Source organism: Caretta caretta, chromosome 4, assembly GCF_965140235.1.
Source record: "Caretta caretta isolate rCarCar2 chromosome 4, rCarCar1.hap1, whole genome shotgun sequence".
NCBI classification, from domain to species: domain Eukaryota; kingdom Metazoa; phylum Chordata; order Testudines; family Cheloniidae; genus Caretta; species Caretta caretta.
Window position 1 is genome coordinate 26,791,570 of NC_134209.1, and position 20,080 is coordinate 26,811,649.

A 20,080-nucleotide genomic window follows, 5' to 3' on the forward strand; every position below is an offset into this window, starting at 1 on the left:
GGGTTCTATTTGGAGTGGGATTTGCATGATATGTAGACTTTGTGCCCGGGCCCTGATGTAGCAGAACACTTATAGCGCTTAACTTTTGTTTGTTTGTTTTTTTAGTTTTTGAAGTTTACAATATTTTGAAGAAGGAAGTGTAACACATCCCAATTTATATTAGTAATTATCCTGGCACATTGTACATGTACGTTTCTGAATGACAGCTAGACACTAAACAAAAAATAAAGATCCAAAAGTGTTGTCCCCATTTTACAGATGAGGAGCTGAGGTGCAGAGAGATTAAGGATGGAACTTTCAAAGGCGCCATTGAAATTCCATGGGATTTGGGTGCCTAACTCAATTGGGCACCTTTGATAACGCCAGCCCCACTGGTTTGCCTGAGTCACACAAGAAAGCTGGGAATTGAGCCCAACTCTTCTAAGTTCTAGCTCATTCCCTACACCTATCCTCCGTTGGTAGGAAGATGTTAGGGTTGAAGCGTACTGGTAATTGGATACGCTGAAGCTTAAAAAGACTGATCTGAAGCCCAGTATAGTCAACTAGGACTCTTTCTATTGACTTCAGTGGGTTTTGGATGAGGTCTAAACTGCAACTGCCCATGCCAGACCTCTCCTGGACAGAGAAAGAACGTTTGTTCTCTAAGGGTGTCAAGCTAGCCATTTGCACACATGCTAAATAAACAGACGTTAAAAAATACACTTGGCTGTCAAATTCCTGGATGTTCTTTTGCAATCTTCAGTGTATCCTTTCAAGCAATCCTGCTTCCTGTGACATTGTTTGCTTCCTGACCTCAGAAGGGTGCAGTGTGGATGCACTCATTGATATGTGCTAGGCACTCAAATAGTCTAATGATGTATAAGTACCTGGTTAGTTTCCAAGTTCAGTCAATCCTTGGCCTCTTTCCTGAGGTTCCAACAAAACTGCTAGTTGCTGTTGAATTTTCTGTGATGCGGACACTTGGCCAGTGAGAACTGAACAGTAAAGTGTGTTCTTTAAAATCGAACGCAGGATGGGGAGGACTGTGTGGGGATTGTATATTCAAATGCGATGGTCTGCTCCTGCTCCCATTAAAGTCAATGGGGAATTATCCATGGGATTAGTGAAGATAATACAAAGCAACAGGTAACACTGGCCCTTTGGTCTTTCGTGGTGTTAGAATTTCCTGTGTTCTCATGTGAATATTTATTCTTCTAGGGAGCCCAGGAAGCAAAGAGCCACATGTTTTTAATCTGACCTCCCTAACCAAGTCTGAAAATATCTTGTCAGCTTCGTTGCATTATTATATTGGGGACCTTCTAAATGCTACTTGGAGTTGTCCCCGATCCGGAGGCTGCTCTCGTCATGGACACAGGAAACCTGAAATTCAAATAGATCTCTCAGTGTTGAGCTTTCCTTCTGATGGGAACCAAACTCGAACCCTGGGACATTTTCTAATAAATGTTTCCACAGCTTATCGGGATGTCCTTTCCTGGCAGTGGAAGGACATTACTCATATCCTGAGTGAGGCAAAGCAGAATGATGAACTTCTGATTGGTGTGAAAATGGCCTTGACTGGCCGCTATTCCTGGAGGAGGATGCCGTCCTGCTATGAACCTTACATCCTGGTGTACGCCAATGACTCTGCTATTTCAGAACCAGAGAGTGTTGTTTCTAGCTTGCAAGGACACCGAAATTCCCTGGTTGAGGGCTTCCCCAGACCCAAAAGCCACTCAAAGGGCAGCCTTGGTGAACAGCGACAGAAACGTTCCACCAACATCCTGTTGCTCTTGCAGAACAACGAGCTCCCAGGTGCCGAGTACCAGTACAATGAGGATGAGGGATGGGAAGACAGGAAACCCTACAAAACCCTCCAGCCGCAACTGGCAGAGAGGACAAAGGGAAAGAAGAAGCAGAGAAAGAACAACCACCAGAAGAGCCAAACACTCCAGTTTGACGAGCAAACCTTGAAGAAGGCAAGAAGGAAGCAATGGAACGAGCCGAGACACTGTACGCGACGCTATCTCAAAGTGGATTTTGCAGACATTGGCTGGAGCGAATGGATTATTTCCCCTAAATCCTTTGATGCATATTACTGCTCAGGTGAATGCCAATTCCCCATTCCAAAGGTACAGTATTTTTTTTTCCCTCGCTGCCTTATTCTCCTATCTCCAGGAAAACACATCTAGGTTTTATGAACTGCACATATTTGTTTACATCAGTAAAATTACATCAGCTTGGCTCCTATTAAGCTCTAGACTGTAGTAAATAAGTAATATTTTATGTCTGTTCTTTAAGGGATGGTTGTTAAAAATAGCTAATATGAAGTCAGAATTGCTTTATGCAAAGATATAAAATCAAAGTTCTATAGAAGAATTATTTTTGTCCAGAGTCCAAATGTGCTGTAAATTGCTTATTGGGTAATAATAATGTGTGAACTGGTGACCGTCCAGTTTAATCAAGCATAATAAAGGACTGATCCTATAAATGCTTATGACCAAGTATAGTAATTACCATACTGAGTTCGTCCCAATAGAAACCAATGAATGGGACCACTCAGAGTAGTAAGCACTATTCTTGGTAGTAAATATTTGCAGAGTGGGGCAAAAGCTGCTCTGAAAGGGGCGGGGGGGCGTAGAGTCCTAGAAGTAGATGGGACTCTGAGTATCAGCCCAGGAGCTAATCAAATCAAAATCTTAACAGTCATTTCCCAAAGAGCTGTATCCTCTGTCCAATGCTATCCTGAGATACATACATAAGCACAGGGGACCTGATCCTGGAACCCTTACTTTAGTGTTGCCCCTATGGCTTTGAGACTATGGGTATGAGTAAGGGTTACTCTGGTGAGTAAGGGTTCCATCATCTGGCCCCAAAACTGTTGCATGAGCTTGGCTTCTTGAAATCAGTAGGCCAAATTTATTTCTGGCGTAGCTCCGTTGGAGGGTCATGCCCACATCTCCCAGCCTTGGATGCAATATGTAACAAACACCCAAAATGGGGAGGGGGGACACACACAAATTATTCCTGGAAGCTGGAAACTACAGTAGACGTAGGGTTCACGGTTCTTCCCATAGCCTTACCTTCACCATTTTCTCTTTTTCATGTAACTAATGGTTGGCACTGAAAGCAAAATGATTTCAAATCGGGGTCGAATTTTGGGATTAATCAGAATGATGTCTTTTTTTTTCAGTGAAAGACGGATGAGATGTATGGTAACATCCAGGATAATTTAGTCCGAAATGGGCCTGATCAGAAAGCCTTTACTTATGTGAGCAGTTCTGTTGATTTGAGGGAGACTGCTCACCTGAATTAAGGTTGCAGGATCAGCCTCTAAAACTTTGAGGGCTGGCTTCAGTTTTGTGCCTTTGCCAAGAGTTCAAACGGAAAATGAGGTTTGCAGTGTTCTTGTAGCCATGTTATTAGAAAGAACAGGTGGGGGAGGTAACCTTTTTAATTGGACCAACTTCTGTTGGTGAAAAAGACAGGCTTTTGAGCGCCACAGTGACCTAAAGAAGAGCCCCGTGGAGCTCGAAGGCTTGTCTCTTTTACCACAGAAGTCGGTCCAATAAAAGGTTTTAACAAGATGATTGTCTTTCAGTGATAGTAAAATGTTCTACTGGGTCTTTTTGGCCTCTCCCTCTGTGATTGATAGCATCCATGTTCTATCATACCTGTATCCCCACGTATGGGTTTGAAACAGACCCTTAACTTCAACAGGAATTTGACCTGGACTTTTTCCATGTTAACTTTAAGGACATTAAGTTATAACAATGCCCTGGGCATCACTCTGGTTAAGGGCTGTGTCAGCACTTCCAATTTCAACCTTGTTTATAAGGTTTTTAAACGCAACTGTAAAAAAAAATTGCTCTGGGGATTGACCTTGGACCGAGAGCAAATAATTCATATATGTAGCAATGTTTGAAATAGATCAGTGTGGCTATTTTAATTTAAAGGAATGCAAAAACACAAATAATTTTTAAACTAATTCTCTCAGCTGCTCCTTCTACCTGAAAGCGCTTTACATTTTAAACGAACTTGGGCATGTTGTGAGCCGGGTAATATGGGCAAACAGATGGATATTTTGAAAGAAGTAAAACAAACAAGGAAAACAATTTTAAGCTGCCAGTTATTCTGTATGAGACTGCTTCAAACCCCACTGGAAATCTGCTACTGACTTCTATGTGATTTGGATCGTGTCTGACGACGACGACGCTATTTTTCTGTCTGTGGACAACAGTTTTTTCCCTATAAACACTACACTTCAGTGTGCTGGTATAGAAGCTGCATCTGCATAGTTAAGTGGACCGGTTCCTTGGACATTGTTTAGGGTCTCTTGATTTAAAAAAATAGTATTTTCTTATGGCTTTGTTCTGCAGGGCTCCAGATCCCCAAATGTATTTCGGCACCCAACTCCCCTTAATTTCAATGAGAGCTAGGTGCCTAAATACCTTTGAAGATCTGGGCCTTCAACTCCCAGTGAAGAGACACTCCACCAAGGGCTGAGCTAAACAGTTCACATCCAATAAGTAACAGGCCATTTCAAAATTGGCACCCATTCAGAAACACGTATTCACCTGATGGTACCGTGATGGCTTGGTAAGAAGGCACCTGTGCCATGTAGCAGGTGAATGGCACGTATTCAAAATAGACCTGATCGAAGGCCCATCAAAGTTAATAGGAGTCTTTTCATTGAAATCCATGAGCTTTGGGTCAAACTTCATGTACATAAGAACGTGCATCTTCAACAACAAATGAGCTTTTGCAAATTGAGCTTCAATACACCATAGGTGCACAGTGGGATTGTCAGAAGCGCTTCTTGCCAGCTCTGCTCCCACTGAAGTCAAGGGTTTGGCCAATGCTGAGAGCTTCTGAAAATTTCACCCACAGTTGCTGCTAAATGCCTGTTAACATAACAAAGAAAGCAAGTTTCCTATAAGGATTTACGATATTTTTTTTTTTAAATATGGAGATCCCGAGGTAAAAGAGAGGTCCCTTTATCCCACACACTGCCAAACCCCAGAAAATGGAAAGGGTAATAAGAACATGCACTTTCTGTACGTAGCACCTTCTTTGTGTAGCACCCTGAAGGGCCCAAAAACACTTCACAAACCGTGGGCCTGATTCCCATGGCCTTGCACCTCTGGTAGTGAAAAGCAAATGCAACCCTCCCATTCTGCTGTGATCATTTTACTATCGGAACTAGTTTGTATTCACTGCACGAGTGTAAATCACTACAGGAGGTGGAAAACCTAGAATAAGGGATTACTCACCACCAAATAGGGTCTAAGGTGGCATCCGTTCTGCACTACACATGCTGCTCAGCAGTCTGGAGGAGGGGAAGTGAAGATGAATTGATTCTAACAAAGCTGCTATTTGATGTGTAGAGAAGCTAAAGGGAGACAGTGTGCTTATCCAGACTTCAGAGAAGATTTCCCATCTTTTGCCAATTTACCGGAGAAACCGTAGTCATTTCTTAACAGTCTTCTTTAAACATTTAGAGTCAAATTCATGCTCAGTGAAAGCAGGTGTGAGTCCACAGAGGGTTGAGCTCAGTTGCATCAGGTCTTAATTTGGTTCTGAGAACTAAATGCACTTCACAGTAATGGTTGCTATTTATTGTACGTATTACTTTGTGCCCAGTGGTCCCATTGTGCTAGGCCCTGTGCAAACAAGTAAGAGAGAGTCCTTGCCTTGCCTTAAAGTCTACATAGATGAGATGAACAAAGGAAGGACTACTAACCCCATTTTACAAGCGGGTACATGAGGCACAGAGAGATTAAATGACTCGTCTAACGTCACACAGGACATCTGTGACAGTCATAAACTAAGCTCAGATCTCCTGAGTCCAAGGTCAGTGCCTTAACCATAAACCCATTCTTCATCTCTGAACATATTTTTAAAGGCTTGGTCCAAATGTAGGGCTTGATCCTGCATTTCTTAAGCATGCAAAACTCCCACTTTTGGGGTACATAAGGAATGTCGGATTGGCTCCTTAACATAAACTTAAACGTGACCTTTGAATAACTCTTTCCTGTGTACAAATGGAGCGTATGTAGTTTATTATGGAAGTAGGTGACAGTGTCATGCCTCTGGTTCCATGAAAGTCAACCGCAAATTCCCATCGATTTTTGGGATCCAAACTGTGCCTGGTGTGCACATGTGCAGTGTGAAATACAATTTGCACCATGTGAACCAAAATCCACTTTGGTTTTCTAGTGAGAATGAAAATTCAATACATGACAAGGAGAAACAGGTAGGTTGAGAGCCATGTAGTATTCTTGATCCATGCACACGACTCCCACTGACATTCATGAGAGCAGTGTATTTGCAAACGGATACTGTAGTTGTCAGGTAATACCAGAAATTCATCTGTGCTGATGGCTCGACAGCGGTCCCTCGGTGAAGGAGAACTGAGCTCCATCTAGCCTGGTTGACAAACCTGGTGGGTAATTAACAAAAGATGTGCCTCTTCCCCTCCCATCCCCATCCCAAATTCCCAGCCTTACCCTCTCCCTGTTTCGGTTAAATGGTGAGAGTGCTGGCAAAGCCACATGTGCTGAACTTGCAGAATACCATAGAGCGTACAGGCCAGACAGTCCCTCTCCCAGGTCAGGAATGAAAGTTTGTCGCTGACATCATTCTCTCCACTCCTAATGCATCTCTAATGAAATTCAACTGGGCAGCAAGTCTCTCAAGGATGTGTGCAGCTTAGCAGGTGCAGCCCTAACCACAGCTGGACTCGTTCACAGATCTGGCCGCTTGGAGGTTACCGGGTTTTTCCCTTACGCCACTCCCACTCTAACAGAAAATCTCATGTGAGATCACGCCTGCTTTTCATTAGTAGGAACCAGACCGAGCAGGCTGCCTTCCGGCAAAGAGGATGTAACACTCCCGATGCAGGGCATATGCCAGTTTAACCCTTTCTGTTTGGAATTTGAAAATGCTCAGCCTTGGCCTGACTCTACTGCCAGTGAAGTTGGACTTTGACTTCAATGAGAGCAAAGTTAGCCCAAGCCTGAGTGTCATGAAAATCCCACCCTTAAGATTTAGGGGCTGCATATTTTCTGTGGGCTAGAGGGTAACACACAAGACATTTCAGATATTTAAGGAAATAGGTGTGATCTGCCCAGTACCAAATAATGTTGACACTTACTGAAACCCTTTGCCAGATGATCCACCACACCCAAAGCTCCCTCCGATGCCTAGGGCAGCCCTTTGCTCTGAGCATTTTTGGAATAAATCTTGTAAACGGACGTACTTTAATCTGTTTAATTCAGAGCATTAGTGAGATGCAATTGTATATCTCAATGCTTCATCTAAAGTGAGTAGTCCAGGGTTTGAGTTTAAAACCCCACCCAAACCGAGTCAGATCTACTGATTAGCTGAACCAAAACCTCCGCTATTAAGGACAGGCATTGTACCATAAACCGGTGAATCCCCGCTCTCCTCTTTTGCATGACATAATTATGGCTGATAGTTTCAAACTTGACCAAAGGAAACCATAAGAGTGGGGAGAAATGCAAAGTCTTTAGGAAACTAAAAGAAAACACCAAATAGCAACTTTTGTTAGAACTGATTAATCTTCACTTCCTCTCCTTCAGATAGTTGAGAAGCATTCTTAGTGCAGAACGGCCGCCACTTTACACCCCATTTCAGTGATGGTGAGCGGTCAGTGATCCTCTGCTGCCTTGCGCCTCATGTAGTGAGTTTGTGGTAGCACACGTTCCCTGTCTGAAGAGCCATTCAGGGCTCCCAATAAGAAGCTGAGCAAAAATATGAAAATCCATTTTCAATTCCTCTCCATCCAATAGACATGGTGGATGTTTTATCAATAATAGGATTCTTATTGATTTTTGGCGAGAGCAACAGGAACCCTAAGTTATCAAGGGCCATGAGCACCCCTTGACTTTTTTGTGCAGAATGCTCATTGAGAGCTGTGTCTGGAACAGGGGCAGAATGCAACCTTAACCTTATCTATCACCTGCTTTCTGACTTCACAATTTATACAAAAATCTTCGGTGGTGGGAGCACTGAAATTTTAAAATGCTCTATAAAATGTTGCAGAGGAAATCAGTCTCTCTTTCTTTAAAAAGCTGTCTCGCTTCAGGATCTATGAGTCTGGATAACTGTACTTTTGAGGAGTCCCTTTTCAACCATATTTGGCTTATGGCTGTAAAGAGGGCTCTCCGTAGAATTCCTGGCTTTTAAGGCACTCCATCATGCTTTATTGCACTGGGGACATGGAGGTCTGTGGTAGTTTTTTTTTTTTCTATTTAAAATCATAATAATGTAAAGCTTATTGAACCTTCCTGCAAGAAATTAAAAAGAGAATTTGACCGAACTCTTGTTTTTTAAAAAAAATAAAATAAAAAAAAATAAAAATAAAAAAGGGCCTTGTTGCTGGTAGATACAGAGTGCTTCCTGAAGCCCAGATCCTTAAAGGTATGTAGGTGCTTAACTCCCATTGATTTCAGTGGAAAGTAGGTGCCTAAATACGTTTGAAGTTGTGAGCCTGACTGCCCTCAAATCTAACTACCTTAAAATGGAGTATAGGGAACTCAAGATGGGTCCCAGGCATTGCTCAGTCACTCAGAGTGCAGGGATAGATTCTCTCATCTGGAGAAGAAAAAAAAGTTTGGATTATGTTAACCCTAACACGAAAACAACAGTGGGATGTTCCCAAATGGATCCTTTTGAATCTTGCATCAAATGGTTCCTTTGCTCGCTGAGAATAGTTCTAGCAACATGATACGGAAAATGTCCATTCTGACTCACTGTGGTTGGAATTTAAGGATCACCTGTCTCTGAGATAAAGCAGAAGAATACAGTTGGCATTTGTTTGCTTAAATGGAGGCAGGCATTGGAGATTCCTGCACATCACCAACTTAACTACAAGTAGATATTCCTAATTATATTGTGCCTATGACATAATGAGCCAGAATCTCCAAATTTTTCCTCTGCTTTTTTCCATGGAAAATCATTTGGGCCTGCAAATCAGGTAGTTAGATGGCTCATCCCTGAGCCTGATGTTTGCAGACACAAATTCTATCTTTTGTGTCAGAAAAATTGCAGGCTCTCTGAATATTTGGTCCACTGAACCTTGTTGTATACATGCCCGACATTTGACTAGGAGTATTTTTAACTCTGATTCCCAGGTTTTAGGTCTGAGATGAGTTATAAAATGAAGTTCTGAATATCTTTCTTAAAGGACAGTATCAACAAAAAAAATCATATTGTTGTTTTTTGCTGTATTACTGTGTTTTCCTGTGTTACTAGTACGCCTAGTTAAGTTACTGAAAATGAAAGTGTCTTTAAAATCTTGGTCTAAATTTGTTTACTCATAGTGGACAATGAAGTTAACTCAGTTGATTTTGTTTTCTAGTTATAATCAGTGGGCCAAATTCTGCTCGGTTATAGAAATGTAATTCCAGGTACTTTCAGGTTTACACTAGTGACTGAGAGCATAATTTTGCCTGAGTGTAAATAGGTGTACTACTGGTGGAATTCTTTGGGTCTAGTTGTGCAATGATGGTGTAAGTTACCAATCAGAGGTACATTTATACCCACTTGCGCTGCTTTTCTGACTAAGATACATCTGACATATAATTTACACCACCATTTCCATCAGTACAAAGTGTCTTGGTCTATGTTTCTCATGCAGCCGTTGCCCCGAGATGGGATGTGTCCCTTTAAAAGGCATCTCCTGCAAGAAGTGAAGGGCCACTTTCTTCAGAGTAAGAAAACTCTAGCTGAATTGTAGAGCAACAGTGACACCTAGTGGCCAGTAAAATTAATCCAAGAGTGGTATTCCCTGAAGATATCCCCAGGGATATACCATGACAATTGAGAAGTCTTTAAAAGAGGTACGCAGAATTGCTTCTGCTAGCTAGCCTTTTTGGCTCATCGCTGTCTTTTTTCAGGGAATTGGCTATATTTTGACCCAAACAATGAAGAACAGTGTTACCATGTAAACAGTACAGTTACATTTTAACATGCACCTTATAATTTCCTTCTCTTCTTGTTCTTTCTTATGCAGGTCTTGAAGCCATCAAACCATGCCACCATCCAGAGCATAGTGAGAGCAGTTGGGGTCATCCCTGGTATTCCTGAGCCTTGCTGCGTTCCTGACAAAATGTCTTCTCTCAGCATCCTATTCTTTGACGAAAATAAGAACGTGGTGCTTAAGGTCTACCCCAACATGACAGTGGAGTCCTGTGCATGCAGATAACATCCCAGATGAGCCCTTTGAAATGTCTAAATTGAGCTGTTGCTTTTTCTTTTCTCCCCCGCCAATGCATTTCATTCAAAAAATAGGTTTATAAAAACTTGAATAAGAGCGAAGATACTGAATGGAGATACCCAGGCAGGGGAACTTTAAACTTAACTCACCCTTGGGTCCGACTGAGAAGTAAGCTTTGGCAACTGGGACTAACTATTTCTGTTGTAATGTACAAACAAAAAGTGAAATTTACAAAGGACTGTTCAAGATTTTTTGGAACTGGCAGGAGGACAACGTTGACTTATTTTTGTACAAGGCTTTGAAAATGGCAGCCACTGTTTGATTTTTGTCTCTGTTCTTCTAATGACTAATGGGGAGGGAGATTAAGAAATACATTATACATTTGAAGCTAGGCCTTGGGTTACTGAACAGCTCAGCAGGTGCTAAATAACCTGAACAAATTTAACTTATCCTAAGAGCCTTAGAAAATCCAGCTTAAACCTTTATTTCCTTGATATGACATCATTGATTTTGCATGTATATTCATTTTTGTTTAGCATGTTCTTTAGAATTCAGCCCATGTGACATTCCTCCCCTCAGTTTAGATGATCTAAGTCCCAATTATGCTGCATGAGAAGTTGTGATGTCACACAGAGAGGCTTTTCTCTCATGCCAGAGTATATTGGGAAACAGTTGACCCAAAAGCCTAGCACAGTGATTTTCAAACTGTGGTCCACAGACCCCTGGAGGGGTGCAGATTATGTCTAAGAATGCTAAAGGGATTCATACCTCCATTTGAAATTTTTTTAAATTAAAAAAAATCCATATTTGATCCAAAAAGTACGTCCATGGCTGCTATAACAATAAACCCTGACCAGCTCTAGTCACTAATCATTAGCAAAACTGTCAAAAAGAAAATTGCATAGAGCATTAGTGGGCAGCTAAGTCAGGAGTTCTGATATTTTTCCTTTAGGTTTAGGTGCCAGCTGAAGACACAGTTTCTTTCCCATCTCTTCCCATGTAATATTGTTGATGGTCATTAGGGGCTAAGTTCTTTATTGTGATATGCACCCTCACTTTCCATTGAAGACAGTGGGAGCCGTTCATCTGTACATGAGGGTGGAATTTGTCCTAAATTTGTCTTTGTAAGTATTGCAATGTTTTTCCTTCTACAGGGCAGACAATTTGTGCCATACACTACAGTAGGGATGATTTATTTACCAACATCCTTCCAGAAAGCCTGCAATTCTAACAGTTCTATATTAGGGAATTGTTATGCAACTGTCTTAGTCAATATATATATCTACTTTTATTAGGAAAAAAAGGCTTTTATTCTTGTTATTAAGGAATGGGGACTATTTTATGCTATTGACTTCATTAATCTGGAATGGAGAAAAATATTATTCCACAGCCAGCCAGAATTTTTTCCACAGCAGTTTGGGTGGGGAGGGAATGTTAGAAAATTCTTATCCTAGGTTTTCTATGTGCTGTGTGTCATTGAGAGAAAGAGAGTGAACAGACTCATGGGCCTAAATCCTGCCACAATGTAAAAGGCATCTCAACCAGTTAGGCAGGCATAATTTAGGCAGCCAAGACACCCAGACTTCTAGTAAAGATGCAAAAGAAGAATATAGCCTTTGTCAGTGTAGGGTGTAAGCCTGGAGCCTAAGACAGGAAAGGGTCATTGCGTCTGACCAAAAGAAGGAGAGACTGCCACAGGATGAGTTTAACCGGGAGGAGTATGCTTCAATGAACAATGCCATTTTAACCTGAGTTAACACACCTTCTATCTGCAATGAAGACATGCTCTCAGTTACAACTGTCCAAGCCAGAGCATCCCCATTAACATCAGTTACTTTGAATTAGCAGAGGCATGTAACAGAGCACCATCTGGCTGTCACTTATCTGTTTCATAGGCTGTCTCGGAACTTACAACTTTTATGTGAGTTTCAGGATTTTGGCCCCATGTTCCATCAGTTCTGTACCTGCAAAAGCAACAATAAAGAATTCCAAACCACCACAGAAGTGTATCAAATTAAAAATGGCTACCGCAATACATAATACAAACATGAGAGTTGGCCTTTACCAGCTCCTAGAAGGAAGTCAAACATGATTCTCTTCTCTAGATTTTTCAGTAGAGCAAGGAGCTGACTTTGAACATGGTTGTTCTTGCTGTTTCCATTCCTGTCAAATTCTTATTAAGAAAGGCCTTCAATTATCAAAGGGTACATGAGTTCACAATCTGCTTTTCAAAGTGCCATTGCAGTCAATGGTCCTATTGGCTTCTTACAACCATCCTGTTGTACAGCACTGTTGAGATTTCGTTCATTATCTTTTGATGCCCCTTCTGGGGTACTGGTAGTGATTAAGGGTAAAGAAAGTCCTATCCTGCCATTCTTATTTATGTGACTAGTCCCATTGATTTTAACAGAAGTCCCATGGAATGCTTCGCCACTATCTGAGGTCCAAATTCTGCTTGGCGTAACTGAATGCAGAATCCAGACCTAATTATAAGGTCTCAAACTGTGTCCTACAGTTGTGTTGTTTTTTAAATGTTATGACTTTTAAAACAGGAGTCACATTCAGTTGATGGTGGAAGTGGTTACAGCATCAGTGGCTTTAGTTAGTCTAATGTTTGCAACTCTATTTTGCCTGATTCTGCTCTGATGCTCAATTTCACTGGTTTAATGCCATTGACTTCAAAGGTGTTAAACCGAATTTGCAGTGGTGTAATTAAGTTCAAATTCAAACTATCATTACAAAGGAAAAATAACCATCTCTGACTCTTATCAGACCTACTACTTTCTCACCTATGTTCACATGCACACTGCAATCACCCCAGGAAACCCCTCTCTTGTTAACCATGGATAAGTGACAGATGTTTTGTGCACAAAACTTTTTCATTTGTACTTTCCAGTGAAAGCTTCTGAATAAAGCAATGTCTCCTTAGCCATTTATTAATCCATGTGGGCAATTTCTATATATCGCTTTGCATCAATATGGACCTTAAAATGATTTTCCAAATAATATTTTTCCCCTATTTGATTCATGCTTAGTTCAATGTGGGGTAACTACCCTGCCCATAGTCTGGTAATTGTGTTACTCGATAAATGGCTCTGCCTCTCAACTAACAAATAGCATCTCATACTAGTGCATTATTGTTGTGGCTCGCTCAGAACACAAACAAGAGAACAACTTGAGCTACAGCCCTATGCCTTTGTAGCTGGGTTTTCAAAAGCACTCAGAATTGGCCTCACTCTGGTCCCCTGAAGACAGCAGTAAAGCTTCCCTGTGGGAGCAGAGTGAGGTCAGTGCTGAAGGCTTTTGAGCTACCCTCAAGCCTAAATGAGGAACCTTAGAGTTGCATAATACAGTGTGCAGTATGAGGCCTAGCCTGCAAATCCTTGCGAGTATCTTTACTCACACAGGAGTAGAGCCAACGAGACCACTCCACCGTGTGAAGATTTGCCAGAGTGGGTGTTTTTGGAGGCCTGACCTTGTGAGTTCTGAGCATCTGCCAAGAGGTGCTAAGTGCCTCCAAGGCCCAACTCCCTTTACCAAAGGCCCACCTCCTTACGTTCCCATCTCTTGGGAGATGCTTAGCAGTTTGCAGGGTCATTTTAAAGTATTGACCCATCTTCTCCTTGTAAACAAACCAAACCTTTGTAAATGTTTTTTAGTTTAGAAGTTAGTGTGTACAGACAGCATCAGTAAGTTTAAAAAAAAGTTACCAAAAAAAGTTATTTGTATATGGAAAAAAACTTTTACAGATGCTTTTAATTTATTTAATTCCCATCTTTTGATGCTGTTAAGACAAATCAATTTGCACAACAGTTGCAAGATGAAATGATAGATCCTTGACCAGATCACAAGGGTACATTGCAGTGACACTGTGAAGGACACATTTCACTACTGATGTGTAAGCTTGCCCACTATGTATCATTTCCCTTCAATAATGGGAATCTCACAACAAACTATGAAAAAAATAAATAAAATCACTTTGAAATTTCATTTTCTCCTTTTGTACTTGAGTCTTCAAAGGATTATTTACTCTGCAGTGCTTTATACATGCAGCACTTGGGAATGCAGCCAAAAATTCAACTAGACATTGCATTCATTAAATGAAGTAAATCATGACTGGGGAGTGGGCCCTGAATGTTCAGTTAATGGTTAGCTGCTCTGACAATAACCACCTTTGTAGTAAAAAGAAAAGGAGGACTTGTGGCACCTTAGAGACTAACCAATTTATTTGAGCATAAGCTTTCATGAGCTACAGCTCCTTTGTAGTGCGTAGGACCTGATCCACAGCCCAGTGAAGTCAAGGGGATTCCTTCCATTTCTTAGAGATTTGCATCTGGCCTATAACTAGTATTCTGGCATACAGCAATGCACCTGAATGTGATGCAGTCCCCAGTAGGTCACGAAAGGCAGACCAGTTGAAAGTCTCTGAGTAAAGGTAAAAGGGGAGAAAAAACAGGGATCTACTATAGACCAGTGACTCTGAACCTTTCCAGACTACTGCACCCCTTGTAGGAATCTGATTTGTCTTATGTACCCTAAGTTTCACCTCACTTAAAACCTACTTGCTTATAAAAATCAGACAAAATACAGAAGTGTCTTGGCACGCTTACTAAAAAATTGCTCACTTCCTCATTTTTACCATCTAATTATAAAATAAATCCATTGGAATATAAATATTGTACTTGCATTTCAGTGTATAGTTCATATAATTTGTAATAAGCAGTATAAAGTGTGAGTTTGTACTGACTTTGCTGGTGCTTTTTATGTCGCCTATTGCAAAAAACCTAGAAATATCTAGATGAGTTGATACCCCCTTGTTGAGAACCACTGCTGTAGACCACCAAATCAGGAAGAGGAGGTAAATGAATATTTCTTAAACAAAAATATCCAAAACAAGACTTGGTAGTTGTTGTCAAGCATCACCAGTGTGGTGCTCTGCTCTATCCAATGTCGATAACAGTCGGCTGCGTGCGTGTGTTCCTTCTGTGTGCTGCCCCGGCTCTGCACAGATAGCACAGTAGACCCAAGAGGAACCCCAAGGACCACAGACTCTGATAAGGTACGAAGGCACCCGGCCAGGTTTATTGCCAAATGAAACACAGTCTCTAGCTCCCTACATCAAATGTCTACAGTTCTGCTAGTACATATATGCTCCCTGACAATGGACCAGCTCAGTCATAGGGGTTTACTGCTGCCCCCTAAGCCAAAGACACCCCTCAGAGGTGCATTCTTATACACTGGTACAAAAAAATTACACCTCACTCCTGACGTATTGAGGTACAACCCCTCTACATAGTAAGGTGCTGCCTATCACTTTGTACATGTTGGTTTGATCAAAACAACCCCATCCATCATATTACCCTTTTGCCCCTGTCTTTAGGATGGGTCAGCATGTTCCTGGTTATTGTGTGGAATGTGCTGGTATCCAAGTGTTCTGTTACCATCCTGGCATATGTTTATATCTCTAGTGTCCAGTACCTTTTAGGTATGTGTGTTTTTGCAACATCAGCCCTCTCCTTGCCAGACTCTGAGCAGGGCCTGCCTCTTGCTCACAGCTTAACTTTGCTTTATGTTACAAAGACTTGACCATTACTTTAGTCCAGGCCTCTGATACAAGGGTTTGTTTCGGTGCCTCATCGAACTAGAGTAGTAATGAAGGACTAACTATCCAGGTGTCTGTTGGGAAAGTAAATATGACAAAACACAAAATGTCTAATAAGTTCTTGGAATGTATTGGGGCCGATTTTGTTTCAGAAGGTGGAGGAAGTTACCACGGAACAGGCATTTTAGATTTGAGTCTGCCCATGTCAAACTTTAACAAATGCAAAGAACTGGTAGGTAAGAAAATCAAAGGGATAAAGGAATTTAAGAGAGCTGGCAATTTCTCAATGAGATCATATTAATGGCTATCAAATTATCCCCCCAGGTGAAAGAAAGATGGGCAGAATAGTAGGCCACCATGGTGCCGTCAGGAGGTTTGTTTGGTTTTTTTAGTGACCTGAAATAAAGAAGGAATCCTACAAAAAGTCAAAATATGGAGAAAGGCAAGCAATCTCTTCAGAAAGGGAGTAGGAGGAAAGAGGACTTAGGGAAGTATAGGCCAATCCACCTAACTGATTCCTGGAAAGATACTGGAACATTACTAAACAATCCATTTGTAAGCACCTAGGGGGTAACAGAGTTATAAGAAATAGTCAGAATGGATTTGTCAAGAACAAATCATGCCAAACCAACCTAATTTCCTTTTTGACTGGGTTACTGGCCTGGTGGGTAGGAGGAAGCAATAAACATGAAATAACTTGGTTTTAGTAAGGCTTTTGACAGAGTCCAACATGACATTCTCATAAGCAAATTAGTGAAATGTGATCAAGATGAAATGACTATAATGTAGGTTTGGAACTGGTTGAAAGACTTCTCAAAGAGGAGTTATCAATGGTTTGCTCTCAGTCTGGGAGGATGTATCAAGTAGGGCTCTGCAGGGACATTTTCTGGGTCTGGTACAATTCAATATTTTCATTAATGATTTGGATAATGGCGTGAAGAGTATGCTTATAAAATTTGTGGTTGACACCAAGCTGGGAGAAGTTGCTAACATTTTGGATTAGCATTCAAAAATTACCTTCACAAATTGGAGAATTGGTCTGAAATCAACAAGATGAAATTCAAGAAAGTGCAAAGTACTACTTGTAGTAAGAAAAAAATTAAATGCACAAATACGAAATGGGGAATAGTGGCTAGGCAATAGTACTGGTGAAAATAATTGAGGGGGTATGGTGGGTCACAAATTGAGTAGGAGTCAATGTGATGCAGTTGCAAAAAAGGCTAATATAATTCTGGAGTTTAACAGAATTGTCCTGCTCTGCTAAGCACTGGCGATGCCTCAGCTGTGTGGACACCACACTTAGAAAGATGTGGGCAAATTGGAGAGAGTGCAGAGGAGAGCAACAAAAATGATAAAAGGTTTAGAAAACCTGACCTAGGAGGGAAGGTCAATAAAACTAAACACCTTTAGTCTTGAGGAAAAGGAGACTGAGGGGACCTGATAACAGTCAAATATGTTGAGGGCTGTTATAAAGACAGTGATCAATTGTTCTCCATGTCCACTGATGGTAGGACAAGTAGTAATAGGTTTAATCTGCAGCAAAAAAGAGATTTAAGTTTGATATTAGGAAAAAAATTCTAAATCGAAGGGTAGTTAAGCTCTGAAATAGGCTGTGGAATCTCTATCACTGGAAGTTCACACGTGCAGGTCAGAAACACCTATGAGGGATGGTCTAGGTTTACTTGGCTCTGCCTCAGGCAGGGGACTGGACTAGAGGGCCTGTCGAGGTCCCTTCCAGCCCTACATTTGTGGGATACCATGAATTCACATTTGAAATGGAAGTATTGATGCATTTTTAGAACTGGGCCACATCCAGAGGTTCTCAGGGATTCTGCCTGGACCTTACACAAGTGCATAGTGTGGAGAGAGCGTAAAGAGCCTTCCCCTCCTTGTGTGGAGCACATCAGAGATGGGTAGAATTGCAGTCCAGGGAGCCCTGGGTACCGCTGAGGATCTCCATCACTACGTCGCCAGCCTCAGAAATGCATTGTCCTGGCAAGGGACAGCTCCATTCCACCTCAACACAGGGTTGTGCCTAACAAGGAGAGAGCCAGTGCTGCATCCTTTTCAGGTGGGAGGTGCACAGAAACTATGGCAATGCAGGACAGCCAAGAACCTGCATGCAGAGAATCAGATAGTTACAATTACAATAACTTCTGTGCCCTTCTCCTGCTTTAGGTATTTCCCAGGCCCTCCACAACTGATGCAGCTTATTTCTCACCTTGTCACCACACACACCCACCACCTGCACCAAGGGGGGATCAAACCTATTGTCTTACTGCCCCACAATCCATTACTGATAGAATAAATAAAGGCAGCTGGGTGACACAGGACCCTCATTGAACACCTGGTGGTATCACATACCACAGTAAAATTCTGACTCCTCTATCTGCTCCCAACACCCTCCCGCCAGCTCACAGGCAGATTTCCCTTCCCAGCCTAGTACTGGCAGAATTGGTCTGTGTGGTAGCTGATGCTGGGAGTTCATATGTACCAAACCAGAGTTCTTTTTACACAAGCTATTATGGATACCACATTGGTCAGGTAAGACTGAGCAATTCATCCCTGCAGTAACTTACTGTTGTCAGAGTTACTCCAGGAATGAACTTGATCCCTTTTTCCATTACGCCACATGCCAGCTACCGAACCCATTTATATTCTGTAAGTACACCTTTTATTACTGGTGCGTCTACCTGTGACTCCCACTCTTGAGAAATCAAGCACCAGAGAAAGACCATCTATAGGGTAGCTAGTACTGGCCGCTTTCCACACAAAGCTCTGCCAGCATCCACCAGAAACAGCCCTTCTGACAGCATTTCACTGCAGGCCTCTCCAGAGCACAGACTCCAACTGGTAGTGTGAGTAGTCAGCAACGTTTCATAATGTGGGCAAGTGTCTATTGGGGAGTAAAATAGATTTTTAAAATATATTTAGAATTAAAATAAAAAACACACTTATCCAAGCTGCTGAGGGCTAGATCCTCAAAGGTATCTGGTCCCCTAAAATGGTTAGCATCTAAATACCTTTGAGGCTCTTGGTCTAGGTACCCTAGCATTATAAAACAATCAATAATTTCCTAGCAGCAGTAAAGTGACCATTTCAACAGCAATGCAACCAGACAGCCACCTCTAGAGACTCCTTGCCACCCCTTCAGCATTATAAGAAACACCCTCAGCCCCCTCCAAAAGCCCTGACAAACAGACATTTTGCAGCCTGGCTGGAAAGTTAAGCAATCTGGGCTAGTTCAGATCCAGGTGGGAAGCAAGTTTCACAGACTGTCCTGCTAGCTTCCCCTGTCTCTGATAAAGGGGATCTGACTCAAGAGCCCTGCTGACTGCAGCTGTGACAGTATGGAAATAATGCATCAAAATCCACTTTATTTGTGGCCTCAGGCACATCTGAAGCTAATCCAGTGAGAATTATTAACCAGCTAGGACACCTACCCCACTACAGAAGAGTTTGACCTGGGCAAGATGTTAAGTATTTACAGTTGAAACTGCTGGAGAATTGGGCCACTTTCCTGGAGTTACCACTAATGTAAATTATCATGGGTGTGGGTTTAGATGAGCAATAAAGGGCTTGACCTTTTTATTATTATTATTAATAATAATAATATTTATTGTTGATTAAGTAGGTCAGGAAAGCCCAGTAATATAAGCCTTTGACATTTGTAGTGAAACAACTGAATGTGGTATGCTCGATGTCTTCTGGAGCCACAGTGCAATGTGAAGGGACAGACTTATTTATTGAACAACTGGTGTTTTTGTTTAGCAATGCAATATGTAAGCCAATCTACATGGGACTGAATTTACTCCCCCAGTGACTAAAGAAATAGATTTCACAGCTGTGTCTAATGCTAGCAGGCCAATAATGTAATTGCAGTCTTCATTTCAGCTGTCAACATTCCTTGACTACAGCTCTGCATATGTAATGGCTTCTGGCTCAACAAAGTGAATCATCTCTACTGTGAAGTGACATTTGCCAATAATGGGTCACAGCTTCAGCTGGTGCAAATCACTACAACTCCATGGGTAAAATACAGGTTCACTGAGGTCAATGGGAGACTTCGGTAGGCCCAGGATTTCACCTCATGACTTCAAACAGGGCTACACCAATTTACACAAGCTGAGGACTGGTCCCAGTCTGAGTATTTACAGTGATCTCAGTTTTGTGAGCTCTGATTTGTGAGCTCTATCAAAGGATGCATGATGCCATGCAAATCTAGCGCAAATCTTGTCTGACTGGATTGCTGTTGAAAT

At 41.7% G+C, this 20,080-nt stretch overlaps 1 protein-coding gene across 1 annotated transcript in view; it reads left to right on the plus strand.

The window, feature by feature from the left end:
* Positions 1-14,209, plus strand: part of BMP3 (bone morphogenetic protein 3) — a 28,407-nt gene extending 14,198 nt beyond the window's left edge. Inside the window, exons 2-3 of the mRNA XM_048847480.2 lie at positions 1,198-2,108; positions 10,016-14,209. Coding sequence (XP_048703437.2) covers positions 1,198-2,108; positions 10,016-10,207 — 1,103 coding nt within the window. The 3' untranslated portion in view covers positions 10,208-14,209. The remainder of the gene's footprint in view (positions 1-1,197; positions 2,109-10,015) is intronic.
* The last annotated feature ends 5,871 nt before the right edge of the window (positions 14,210-20,080 follow it).